Raw genomic sequence first — 13,853 nt, forward strand, 5'->3', positions numbered from 1 at the left:
ATTTATGTGAACTTGAAGGAACTTCCTTTTTAAATTGAAATTTAGTCCATTATGCATCTTTCTGCTTAACTTTCTACAACAGGTGTTTTCTCACATTTACCTTTTTTGAAACTTTGTTAATTTCATCTTCCAGGGCCTGGGCAGCTACAGATTTCATGTACAGCTGCTGGTACTTTTGTTCCACATCAGCAAACTTAGCTGACTGCTGGAACATGAGCCTGCAAAAACAGAAGTCAAATTTCACAACAGTGAACTTAGTTACAATTTGAATCTTCAAAGCAATAGCAACTGAAGGGCAATAGTTCAAATCATCATGGCAATATCATTAAAACAGATAAAGATTAAGCTAACTGATTTACAAGAATGGGGCTAAGGGATAAACAGGTAGTAAAAAGTTATACCATCAGCTCTGCACCTCGGTTCAGTGCAAAATATGAACATAAGCAACTGCCATGCAAATAGCAAGTGTTATTGATGACCTAACAGTGAATTATGTTGGTTAGTGATGCAAATCATATCAAGGAAGCCGTCAGCCAATACTTTGACTTTCAAATAAAAACAGAAAATGGCAGAGAAGCTCAGTGGGTCTGGCAGCATCTATAGAGAAATAAACAGAGTTAACTTTGAGACAATAGGACTCTTCTCCACTCTGCGAAAGTCATAGTTGACATGAATCAGCAACTGTTTCTCTCTCCACAGATGTTAGAGGCAGATGTGAGCTTTTTGATTATTTTATGGTTTTATGTTAGATTTCCAGCATCCACAGTACTTTGTTTTACTTTGGTTTTCAACACTGCATTTGCAATTTGAAAAAAAAACACTTTCAAGGGGTTTGGCGATGGAATGTGATTTTCTTAATATGGTATCCTCAATGACTTGTCTAACCACTCTCCTCTTGATTGCGATGCAGAGAACCTGGATTATAGAATCATTGAGTTGACAGCATGGAAACTGACCCTTCTGTCCAAATCATCCATGTTGACCAGACATCTTGGTTCTAGTCCCATTTGCTGAAAATGTGTTGCTGGAAAAGCGCAGCAGGTCAGGCAGCATCCAAGGAACAGGAGAATCGACGTTTCAGGCATAAGCCCTTCTTCAGGCTATTCCTGAAGAAGGGCTTATGCCCGAAACGTCGACTCTCCTGCTCCTTGGATGCTACCTGACCTGCTGCGCTTTTCCAGCAACACATTTTCAGCTCTGATCTGCAACATCTGCAGTCCTCACTTTCTCCTCTAGTCCCATTTGCCAGTATTTGGCCCGTATCCCTCTAAACCCTTTATCTTTATGTATCCACCCAGATGCCTTGTGAATGTTGTAATCTTTAGTAAAAAACAGAAAATATTAATCTGACAGGATGTGGGGAGAGAGTAACAAAGGTAGCCTTGTTCTAGTTCAGAAAAAGGGACTCCAATCTAAAATGTGAACCATGTGAACACAGTGTTCTGCTTCTATTTCACTTCAGCAACCAGTAGTGTCCTTGAGGTGCTGGACACTGAACACCACAGTAGGAGGGATGAAGTGTCATCTTCCCTGATCAGACAATGATGGAGAAACTAATCGTTGATAACTCTCGTGCTCGACATCTCTACAACTCTCACAATCCAATGAAGCGGGTACTGCTTTCAGAGCGCGACGTGCAGCAGCTCCGCACAAAGAGGCTGCGGGCAAGTATGAAACTTTCGGCCGACTATCCAAATTAAAGCCACGCGACTTCGGAATTGGCCCCATCCCAGGGTTTCTTAGTCGGTTCAAGTCGGACAGAGTCAAAACTGAAGGGAGCCCGGGGTTCACGCTCCGTTCGCCGCAAGGCGCCAAAGCTGGGTTTTCAAAAACACAACGGTCACAAACGACCACGTCCACACATCCGCTTGGAGGTCCTCACAGGGAATAATAATAATAATAATAACAACAACCACCGTCTTCAGACATCGCTGATCTCCCACTGGATTAAACAAAGTCTCATCATTCCGGGCCGTTTTTATTGGAGCAGGAATTCGAGCAAATATTTCCCACTTTTTTTGTATGTGTGTGGCGGGCGTGGGCCCTGACAAGCAGCGAACGTGGTTTGTGGAGCCCAATTCCACTCACTTTAATGTATAGAAAAATCACGGCCATTTTCTGGTGTGTTTAGTTTTAGAGAGAGAAAAATTAAATCCGTTCAGCTCACTGGGGCTGTCCGTCCGCCTACAGGGTACATCCTGAATCGTCGACAGTAAAAGGTAAACAAAGAGTTATTTAAAACAAAAATAAATAGTTCCCCCCCAGTTCCTTCAGCACCCGGGATAAAATAATTTAACTCTCACCAGAGATTTAAGTGGAGGCAACACCCCTCAACGGTTTTTAAATGAAGAGGGGACATTCCTGAAAAATTTCAAAGAAGGAGGGAACATCCCCGAAGTTTCTGAAAGAGGGAACAACCCTCTGAAGTTTTTAAATAAAGAGGGAACACCTCCGAGATTTTTAAATGAAAAGGGGACAGGCGAAGTTGTGGAAGAGACGAAATGATGTGGGTGCGGACTCCCAGCTCTCTCCCTTACCCCGCCATGGCCGCGCTGGCGAGCAGCGACAGCAAACACAGCGCATTCCTCACAGGGCCCTCCGACACCTTCCCTCTCGCAGGCTGCTCTCTCGCCCCGTCGCTCTGCTTGCCACCGGCCACGTTCTTCTTCCTCTGCTTCACTTCACTGGACATCTTGCAACACCAGTGCCTTCCCCCGGGCCCGGGCGTTCGCCAATGTCTGACCTAATTCCGGCAGCCCAGAGGCGATCTCCGCCCTCCCTCTCCAAACCCGGACGCGCGTCCGCTGAACACAAACCACTCACTTCTGTCCTTTTAGTTTTTGTCTCTCAAAGGGTTTCCTTTGAGCCAACACGATCTAAGATCTTGCACATCGAGGTGCTCGAGCACGGGAGAACTGCCAGTCTGCAGAGAACGTGGGGCAATGGGGTTTTCGGTGGACCTCCAATTCCCAGGCAGTTTTCTGGGGAGCTGGTTTGACTCTCGCCAAGATTCAGCCGTTGTCTAGAATTAATAATGACAATGGCACAACCGTAGTAAAAATCCATCTGGATCACTACTATTCATCCTGACTCTTAGCTGCCCACTTGAAACGGTGCGATTTAGCCTGAAGTCTAGATTAGATTAGATTCCCTACAGTGTGGAAACAGGCCCTTCGGCCCAACCAGTCCATACCGACCCTCCCAAGAGTAACCAGACCCATTTCCCTCTGACTAATGCGCCTAACACTGTGGCCAATTTAGCATGACCAGTTCACCTGACCTGCACATCTTTGGGATGTGGGAGGAAACTGGAGCACCCAGAGGAAACCCACACAGACACAGGGAGAATGTGCAAACTCCACACAGACAGTCGCCCACGGCTGGAATTGAACTTGGGACCCTGGTGCTGTGAGGCAGCAGTGCTAACCACTGAGCCACTGTGCTGCCTTAAGAAGTGAATTAATTGACCTCTCCCCCTTATAAAGAATAACTGAAACCTAAAACAAAATAAAGAACTGGGTATGCCAGAGATCTGAAACAAAAGCAAACATGGCTGGAGAAACTCAGCAGCTCTGGCAGAATCTGTGGGAAGAATGCAGAGTTAATTTTGGAGTCCAATGACTCTCCATTCTTAAATCAATTGATCCTGCAACAGTCCTCAACTGTTTTTGGAACACTATATCTCAAATTAGTCAAGCAACAGTCTGACAATTATACCCAGGAAATTATATCCGTCGCACAGTGTCCTAGCCATTATCATTGCAGAGGTGGTGGCACAGTGATGTACAATCTGGAGGGAGTTTCCCTGGAAGTCTTCGACATTGAAGTCGCACGACAATATGTCAAATAGGTGCAATGAAAGCACTTGCTGAATACCTCATACCACCCTTCCTCAGCTGATAAATCAGTGCTTCTTCATGTTAAACATTACTTGGATGAAGCACAGAAGTGGTATGAGAGCAGAATATACTCTGGTTGGGAGACTACAATGTTGACCAAAAAAAGTGGCTCAGCAGAACCACCACTGACTGAGCTGGATGAGTCCTAAAAATATAGCTGCTTGACTGGGATTACAACAGGAATTGAGGACAATCCTGTGGAGAATGAAGGAGAAAGGAAAATGTCTTTGACCACATCCTTCACACTTCAATATTTCTACCTCTGTCCATTAATGCAGCTGTCCATGATAGCATTATGACTGCTGTACAGTCTTTTGTGGAGTAAAGTCCTTTCTTCATATTGAAGATATCCCGCACCATGATTGTGGCTCTAAAAGGTAAAGTTGCCATACTCTTACCAGACCATGGGGCTACTCTCACAGAGAGAGATGACTGGTGGTGATTTAATCTAAAGGTCACCATGCCTCAGGTAAAAAGAGAGGTTGAGAAGAAGAGTTCTTCATGATAACCTCAGTCAGTATAGGAATTGCACTCTCAATGCAAAGCAGCCATCCAGTTACCTGAGTTAATTGATCCCAAAACTCTACGACTATTCCAAATGGAATAGACATCAACATATTAGCAACTCAGGTTTAGGTATTCCTGGAGATGTTGTGGGCCATCAGCAGTAGCCAGATTGTACTCAAAACATAATCTGTAAACTCATGGCCCAGCATATCCCCTACCATTACCAGATATTCTCTTCACTTTCACTTGGTTTATCTCTGACTCCACTTTCTGTGGATAGGCTGTCCACCAATAACCCATCAACTTCAGTTATTTTGACAAGTTACTATATATTTAACGTTACAGTTAGTAGTAATTCTATTTGATACCCAATGAAAATGTGAAATGGTGGTGCCTCTGTGGGTATTAATTTTGTTACCATTTTTGAAAATGGACACATTAGTTTGTTTCCAACATAGCCAGAGCTTCCAACTAGCCATTGACTCAAACAATCATTATCATCTCAAACCAATACTACTATTCCCTGAGGATTTATTTGCTTCATAATCCCTCACACTGTTCTTTGTGAAAACTATGTTGAAGTAACTAACAATACTGCATCACTACATCATTACATAAGGTAATCTCTTGGAGGAATACTTTGCATCTGGGACCTGTAGTGAATTGTCATCAGTGTTGGTCCCTTTTCTGCAACAATCTCCAATCCTCCAAAAATCATAATCACTACAGCAAAGAAAAAACACCCAGCCATTCAGCCTAATATATTTCCACCAGCTCTTCAAATGAATTCATGTAGTTTTATTCCCCTGTAACCCTGCACACCGTTCCTTCTCAGTCGAATTCTCTTAAATTTTTCAGTTGAACCTGCCTCCATCATAACATCAGCCGGTGCAATCTTAACCACTCACTGTTTAAAAGTCTTTCCTCATATCACTGTTGTCTCTTTTATCAATTACTTTAAATCTGTGCCATTTGTTTTTCATTTTTTCATGAGTCAGAACAGTTCCTCCCCAACTACTCTACCCAAGCCTTGGAGGGTTCTGAAGCTCAATTTAACCTTAATTGCAAGACTTGGGGTCACTCTAAGTGCAATACTACTCCATGAACAAATGTGTTGACTCAAGGTTCACCGATTTATTAATTTATCAAAAATAAGTGCAACAAAAATAGCACTTAACGAGGTACTCCACTAGAATTCTGACCCTCAGTTATTGAGAGTACAGTTTCTTTCTTATTCTTTCTGTGCACACAAGTATGGAAAAGGAGGCCTTATTAACGCTTTCTGAATCACAAATCATAACATTAACTCAACTATTTCTGAACTCTGATTGGTCCAGGCATTTCATGATTCAATTCTTGATTGCCTCGGTGAAGTGCACACAATTCATAAACAATTTGGGTTGAGTCTTGAATTGGCTAGGTAGTGTATGTCTAATTTCTGATTGGTTCCTTTGGGAGTAACCTACTGACATTATTTACCACTATCTACACATTGGTCTTTTACATATTTTCAAGTCAACTTGGTCAGATCGTTGTTAAGACACACCTCTGGAGCTGGGAGAACATTCATCTTGGCCTCCTGGTTTCAAGGTAGGGAGAGCACCACTGCACCACAAGAACCCGAACTGGTCTTTTAAGATATCATTTACAAGGGGAAGGGGCATCCCTGTTTATTACAGCTTTGCCTATTTTATTGGACTTTGGTACTGATTATTGAGATAGCAAAACAATTTATGATATCTCCTTTGGTCATTTTTTTAGAATTTATGACGGTCTGTCTTCATGAACTCATTGTCTCAGATCTTGCTTAATTGAGGCTCATTCTGAAATAAATAAAACACTTACCAACTACCTTCTTTTCCAGGTCATTTTTAAATGTTTTTCATCTCTCTGATGTATTTGTTTGGAACAATGTATTTTAAAATAAAGAACAGAGAGGAAAAGTTATTTATATTATACAACATAAAACTAATAGAGAAAATTTTTAAAAATTAGTTAATAACGAAAGTTATCTAAACATATGCAAGTGCAAAATAAAAATTGGATAAAAAGTGAGGCATCTGTATACATTTAATCAATATACTGTTTCAGTGATCAAAGTCTAGAAATTACAGTATAGTGCTTGCAAATTAACCATGCTTTGTTTCAAAAGTTTATTAATATTTGCTTGTTATTTTTATTGAATCAATCTTTCAGAGATGTTATTACACACCTGCATGGGTGGGACTTGAACCCAGATCTCTCAGTTCTGCCTCTGCACCACAAGAGACATTTTTTTGCTTTTGTAAAGAAAAATAGAACATAGTAGGTAACATCATCAGTGAGCCCCCAAATGAAGCACTGGTGGTATAGCCTGCTTTCTATTTATAAGTTTGAGTTTCCTTTGGTTGGTGATGTCATTTCCTGTGGTGACATCATTTCCCACAGTAATGTCATTTTCTGTTTTTTTTCTCAGGGATGGTAAATGGGATCCAAGTCAATGTGTTTGTTGATAAAGTTCCAGTTGGAATACTATGTGTCTAGGAATTTTCATGTGTGTCTCTGTTTGGTTTGTCCTAGGATGGATGTGTTGGACCAGTCAAAGTGGTGTTCTTCTCATGTGTTTGTAAGGATACAAGTGAGAGTGAGTCATGTCATATTGTGGCTAGTTTTCTGCCTATTTGTCCAATGTATTGTTTGTTACAGTTCTTGCAAGGTATTTTGTAGATGACATTAGTTTGCTTGTTATCTGTATAGGGTATTTCACGTTCATTAGCTGCTGTTTTAGTTTGTTGGTGGGTTTGTGGGCTACCATGATGCAAAGGGGTCTGAGTAGTCTGGCAGTCATTTCTGAGATGTCTTTGATGTAGGGGAGAGTGGCTAGGATTTGTGGATGTGTTTTGTCTGCTTATTTGGATTTGTTGCTCATAAATCGGCGGACTGTGTTCATTGGGTACTTGTTCTTTTTGAATACACGGTTTAGGTGATTATCCTTTGCTCTGCGTAGTTCCTCTGTGCTGCAGTGTGTGTTGGCTTATTGGAATTAATGTTCTAATACCGCTTCGTTTGTGGATGTTGGGATGATTGCTTCTGTAGTTCAATATTTGGTCCGTAAGTGTTCGTTTCCTGTCGATGCTGGCATGAACGTCCCCATTGGCAGTTTGTTCTACTGCGATATCAAGGAATTACTGCCAGACTACTCAGACCCCTTGGCATCATGTAGCCCACAAACACACCAATACACTAAAGCAGGACCTAATGAACTTGAAAGACCCTATACAGACAACAAGCAAAACTAATGTCATCTACAAAACACATTGCAAGAGGTGTAACAAACACTACATTGGACATGCAGGCAGAAAACTAGTCACCAGGATACATGAACACCAACTAGCCACAAAATGACATGACCCACTCTCACTACTATCCTTACATATGGATGAGGAAGGACAACACATCCATTCAAGGACAAGCCAACCAGAGACACGCACAAGAATTCCTTGAAGCATGGCATTCCAACCGGAACTGTATCAACAAACACATTAACTTGGATTCCATTTACAACCACCTGACAAAAAGAACAGGAAATGACATCACCATAGGAAGCTATGTCACCACAGGAAATGGCATCACCAACCCAAGGAAACTCAAACATATAAATAGAAAACGGGCTACACCACCAGTGCTTCCTTCAGAGATTCACTGAAGATGTTACCTAGTATGGTGATGAAACATGTGAAAACGAACCTTCCAGCTCAGCAAGCAAACCTATATCCAGAACCTCAACCTGAGCTACAAATCTTCTCAAAACTCGCTAAAAATAGAACATAGCTATTGTATTTCTTTCATCTGCTGATACTAAGTTTTTGAGAGTAACTTAATGTGAAAGAATGTAATTATTCAATCTTAGCAGAGTTTGTGACTTTTATTCTGCTTAAAACGCAGTGGTGCATTCCTCTTTTCAGTAACTATATAGTTAATATAGTCTGAAATAAATGCTTTTTAATATCCATTCATAGATTGTGGGCATTGCTGACTGAACCAGCATTTATTGCCTAATTGCCCCTTAAAATACATGCTTTGCATAGGCCTTTTCGGAGGGCAGTCAAGTCAACCACATTATTGAAGTTGAATTTTATTTTTACAGACCGGTGAGGAGAGAGGGTGGAGAGAACCGAAGGCTGCTGGGAAGGGTAAGTTCCCCATTTAAAAAGGGACATACCTTGGGAATCGGGCCTCCACTTTTACAGAGCGGAAAGGAGAGAAGGCAGAGAGAACTGAGGGCTGCCGGGAAAGGAGAGCGCAAGAACCCTTTCTAAAGGAGCAGCTGAGGGAGAAGCCACAGCAAGTAGCAGAGGGCTGCCAGGTATATATTTGGGTAGTGGCTGAATCCTTAGACACTGCTTTGATGGTCATAATCTCTGGATTACTGTCCGAGCCACTTGCTATATGGCATAGGGATAAGGAAGTTAGGCGAGTAAACACATAGATAAGAGATGGGTGTGGGAAAAAGGGATTCCATTTCATGGGACATTGGCATCAGTTTTGGAACCATGGGGATCTGTACCGATGGGACAGTCTCCACCTGAACCAATCTGAAAACAGTGTGCTAGCAAAAAAGGATAAATAGGGTGGTCACTAGGGCTTTAAACTTGTGAATCGGGGGGAAGAGAAAGGGAAATCCTTGGAGTCAGGTAGAAAGATAAGCAGCAGGTTAGCATGTGTGCAGAGTTTCAGTTCAAGGCAGGCTAGGAATAAAGCAAAAAGGAAAGATAACTTAGGACATATTAAGAGAGATATTGGAAATCATAAGAATAAGAAAATCAGCATTAATGCGCTTTACCTGAATGCTCGTAGTATTCTTAACAAAGTAGATGAATTAATGGCACAAATCGTTGTGAATGATGATGATGTGGTAGGCATTACAGAGATGTGGTTGCAGGGGATTCAGGACTGGCAGTTAAACATCCAAGGATTTACAGCTTATCAAAAAGACAGGGAGATGGGTAGAGGGGGGCAGTGTTGCTCTCTTAATTAAGAATGAAATTAAATCTATGGCACTGAATGATTATGGTCAGATGATGTGGAGTCTGTGTGAGTGGAGTTGAGGAATCACAAAGGCAAAAAAGCCACAATGGGAGTTATGTGCAGACCTAACAGTGGTCAGGAGCAGGGGCGCAAGATTAAATACCCTACAGTGTGAAAACAGGCCCTTCGGCCCAATAAGCCCATACCGACCCTCCGAAGAGTAACCCACACCCAGATTCATTCCCTATATTTACCCCTAACTAATGCACCTAACACTATGGGCAATTTAGCATTGCCAAATCATCTAACCTACACATCTTTGGATTGTGGAAGAAAACCCACACAGACACGGGAGAATATGCAAACTCCTTACAGACAGTTGCCAAAGGCAGGAATTGAACCCGGGTCCCTGGCACTGGGAGGCAGCAGTGCTAACCATCGTGCCGCCCAGTGATGTACCAGGAAATGTCAGAAGGGCATGTCAGAAAGACAAAGTCACGGTGATCATGAGGGACTTCAATATGCAGGTGGACTGGGCGAATAATGTTACCAGTGGATCTACAGAAAGGAATTCGTGGAATGCTTACAGGATGGCTTTTTGGAACAGCTTGTGACGGAGCCCACAAGAGAGCAGGCTATTTCTGGACTTAGTGCTATGTAATGAGCCGGACTTTATAAAAGATCTTAAAATAAGCAAACACTTAGGAGGCCGCGATCATAATATGATAGAGTTCAGTCTGCAGTTTGAAAGAGAGAAGGCAAAATTGGATATAATGATGTTACAGTTAAATACAGGGGATTGTATTCATTAGAGTTTAGAAGGTTGAGGGGAGATCTAATAGAGACTTACAAGCTCATGTATGGCTTAGAAAGGGTGGACACTGGGAAGTTGTTTCCGTTAGGGGGGGAGACTAGAACCCGTGGGCCCAGCCTTAGAATTAGAGGGGGTCATTTAGAAGGGAAATGTGACATTTCTTCAGCCAGAGAGTGGTGGGCCCGTGGAAATCATTATCACGGAGCGTAGTGGAGGCCAGGACGTTAAATGTCTTCAAGGCAGAGATTGATAAATTCTTGATCTCGCAAGGAATTAAGAGCTATGGGGAGAGTGCGGCTAAGTGGAGTTGAAATGTCCATCAGCCATGGTTAAATGGTGGAGTGGACTTGATGGGCCGAATGGCCTACTTCCACTCCTATGTCTTATGGTCTTATGGAATTTCATGTAGGCCAGATCAGGTAAAGCTGGCACATTAGTGAACCAGATGGGTTTTAAAACAGTAACCTACAATGGGTACATGACTACCAAGAGTCTAGCTTTTAATTGCTGATCAACTATTCACTATCTGTCACAGTGGGATTTGAACCCACGTTCCCAGAACGTTAGCCTGATTATCTGCGTTATTACACATTGTCACAACCTCCTGCTAATCCCAACACCTTAATTACATTGCAGTCTCTCATCATTCTCAATATCTTCATCAAGTCTCCTCTCAGCCTTCTCCAAGGAAAACAGTTGCAACTTCTCCAGCCTTCCTCACAACTGAAGTTCCTCATCCCTGAAACATTCTCATTAATCTCATAAAATGATGTGCAATTGGTTGGAAAATTTTAGAACAATTATTATATAATTATTGGCAGCAACATTGTTCATATTCACAGCTGTTGTTGTGACTGAATTATTATTTTACCTAGATCAGTATGTAGAAGGTAGTCTCATACATAGTTTTCAGGTGAAGCAGCGGTTTACTTGTACAGTACTTCTGTCAATCTGGTCTTCTTTGCATTGGCATGACCAAATGCAAACTGGGTGATGACTTTGTGGAACATCTCTGCTCTGTCTGTAAGAATGACACAAAACTTCAAATTGTTTACCTTTCAAAAACCAGCTTGTTTGCATCTTGTTGGCTTAGCTGTCAACAGGTGTACCCACCATTTTTTTTGCTGTTCATGCCTATCATTTATACCTATTTTATTATCTTTCATTTACAATTATTAGCACTCCCTTTGTGTTTTGCTTTGAACATCCTGACCATCTGCTCCACTTAGTCCTCCTCACATTCTTTCAACCACATTAAAAAAAACACAATTTTCGAGCCCCTTCCAGTTCACAAGATGAATAATCTTGGACTTCAAAAATTAATTCTGTTTCTCTCCACAGATGTTGCTCGATCTACAGAGATTCTCCAGTATTTTTGTTTTACTTTGAACATCTGCAGTACTTTGTTTAGTTAGTACAAAATAGAATTATTTGAGCTCTTGCTATTGTATGGATTCTGATGATCTTTGAACTACAAACCAGGACAATGAACAGACATATAGCTAGGATGAATAACCATCTGGACATGTAATTAACTCATAAGCTCAACAGAGACAGCAAGTCAGGTAAACATACAGAGTTTTGAGAAGAAATTTATGAGAAAGAATTGATAAAATCATTTTGTCTGGGAAAATGTGAAAAAGGCAGAATTGGAAAGCGAGAATGAAAGCGGAATTTGAACTTAGAGGGAACGCCTTTTCGAAGATTTGCTATTGCAGCCAAGTGGTCCAGTCAATCTCTGAAGATGACAGGGGATGAAGGAACTTTGATAGAGTTACTGACCAGTGAGTTCACACCATTGTATGGCTGGAGACTTGGTGATATATGTACTAAGGTTTATTTAACCATTTTAGGAATCTGGATAGATTAATTTGGAATTACTGTATATACGGTGATGAAATTGACTTTTTTCCTTTTAATGTGTATAGATACATAAATAATTGAGATGTTACAATTATCATTATATTTAATAACATTGCTGTCTTTACACATAACAAATGACATCAGGTAATGTCTATAATGTGACTCTGAACCTAAATGGGACTCCATGGGACTCTCAACCTCTCAAATCAATATTCTGAGTGTAATTGCATTCTAACTAAAATATTCTCATAACCTTGGCTTGTTATCATTTTGGATTTCTATGGATCGCCAGCCAAACTACATCAGAATAACTTTCATGATGGTGTTGCAAACCCATTAAGTACTGATTAAATTAGTGTGTTTTAAAAACAACCCAGCTGGAAATAGTTGACATCCACCATGTACAAATGTACCAAAAATGGTCACTTCAAATTCCTCAAGTTCAGTTTTATGGCTAAGTTTGCTTCAGGTCAGAGATCTCTTCTGAATATAGTGCCACAGCAGCAATTGGTGAAATTTTATTTACTGTTGCCTCCTTTGCTTGATGATGGATTTACAGCTGAGAACAGAATTTTTCATCAGAACGTCACTCCGATAGTACACATATCCCCCGCTTTTCGAAAGTTCGCTTTAGGCAATTTCCCTTTTATGAAATATCTACATTAGTACTTGTTTTTGCTAATCCAAAGAGGATTTTCACTTTTACAAAAAACGGCGATAGGTTGAGGTGGGGGGTGGTGCGGTGTTGGACAGGGTTGGGAGTGGGGCGGTGTTGGAGGAGATTGGGGGGCAGAGGGGGTGGTGTGGTGTTGGACATGGTTGGGGTCGGGCGAGGTGGGGCGGTGGTGGACGGGGTAGGGGCAGTGTTGGACGGGGTTGGGGGTGGGGTTGCGTTGGATGGGGTTGGGACGGGCGGGTGGATGGAGTTGCTGGCCAGTATTGGACGGGGTTGGGGGTGACGGGCAGGGGTAGGTGGTGTTGGACGGGGTGGGGTTTGGGGGCGGTGTTGGGGGCAGGTGGGCGGGGGCAGTGATTGACTAGGGGGTGGGTAGGTGGGGGGCGGTGTTGTGGTCAGTGTTGGGGTGATGGAGGTGGTGGGTGTTGGACAGGGTGGGGAGGCGGGCGGGGGGGCAGTGTTGGACTAGGTTTGGAGGCAGGGGTGGTCGGGGGGTGGGCGCAGGTGGGGTAACAGGCTTGGATGGGGGTGAAAGCGAGCATGGGTGTGGTGTTGACCGGCGGGGAGTGGGGCAGGTGGGGAGGCAGTGTTGGACTGGATGTGGGGTGGGGGGGGCTGGCGTTGTTGGATGAGGTGTGGGTGCAGGCGGGAGGGCGGTGTTGGACGATTTTAGGGGGTGGGCGGGGGTGGACGAGGTGGGTGGAGCACGCGCGCACGGTGTGCTGCTACCTCGTCTCCAGAACGGGGAGCGGACTTAGCAGAAAGTTCCAAGCCCCACAGAAAAGACATTGAATCAATTATCCAAGTAATCGATTAACCAAACAAAATAGTGCTTGCCCATCTCATTTGGATAATCAAGGATCCTCTGTAAATCATGCACCTTTGCTTAATGCCATTTTCATCTTGTGAAAGCTTTCCTGGGAACACTCTATTTTTGGATCGCAGGGGCTACCTATAATAAATTGTGTGGCTTCTTTTATGAAGTGAGCTTTCTACAGTTTGGACTGTTCCTTATTTTGTTTCCCAGATTATTACATTCCAGCAGCATTCCAATCCGTAAGAGGAAGCTGCCAAGACTGAAAAATTC

The 13,853-nt window shown here is 42.5% G+C and overlaps 1 protein-coding gene and 1 long non-coding RNA gene across 7 annotated transcripts in view; one reads left to right on the forward strand and one right to left on the reverse strand.

Moving 5' to 3' along the window:
- ikbip (IKBKB interacting protein) overlaps positions 1 to 2,981 on the reverse strand; it is a 29,836-nt gene extending 26,855 nt beyond the window's left edge. For 2 of the 6 annotated variants that reach the window (XM_072562509.1, XM_072562510.1), the window contains exons 1-2: positions 2,824 to 2,981; positions 101 to 218 (exon numbers count right to left, since the gene is read on the reverse strand). In XM_072562509.1, the coding sequence (XP_072418610.1) occupies positions 101 to 214 (114 nt within the window). In that variant the 5' untranslated portion in view covers positions 215 to 218; positions 2,824 to 2,981. Of the gene's footprint in view, positions 1 to 100; positions 219 to 2,303; positions 2,410 to 2,537; positions 2,693 to 2,823 lie in introns of those variants that run through there. The other 4 variants (XM_072562505.1, XM_072562506.1, XM_072562507.1 and 1 more) reach the window with 2 other exon arrangements.
- A 225-nt stretch (positions 2,982 to 3,206) lies between these two features.
- On the forward strand, positions 3,207 to 12,817 carry LOC140466823 (uncharacterized). Its single transcript, XR_011955293.1, has 3 exons — positions 3,207 to 4,276; positions 8,533 to 8,578; positions 11,569 to 12,817. It is a non-coding gene; the product is annotated as an uncharacterized lncRNA (long non-coding RNA).
- Positions 12,818 to 13,853: the final 1,036 nt, after the last annotated feature.

This window comes from Chiloscyllium punctatum, chromosome 44 (genome assembly GCF_047496795.1).
Source record: "Chiloscyllium punctatum isolate Juve2018m chromosome 44, sChiPun1.3, whole genome shotgun sequence".
NCBI classification, from domain to species: domain Eukaryota; kingdom Metazoa; phylum Chordata; class Chondrichthyes; order Orectolobiformes; family Hemiscylliidae; genus Chiloscyllium; species Chiloscyllium punctatum.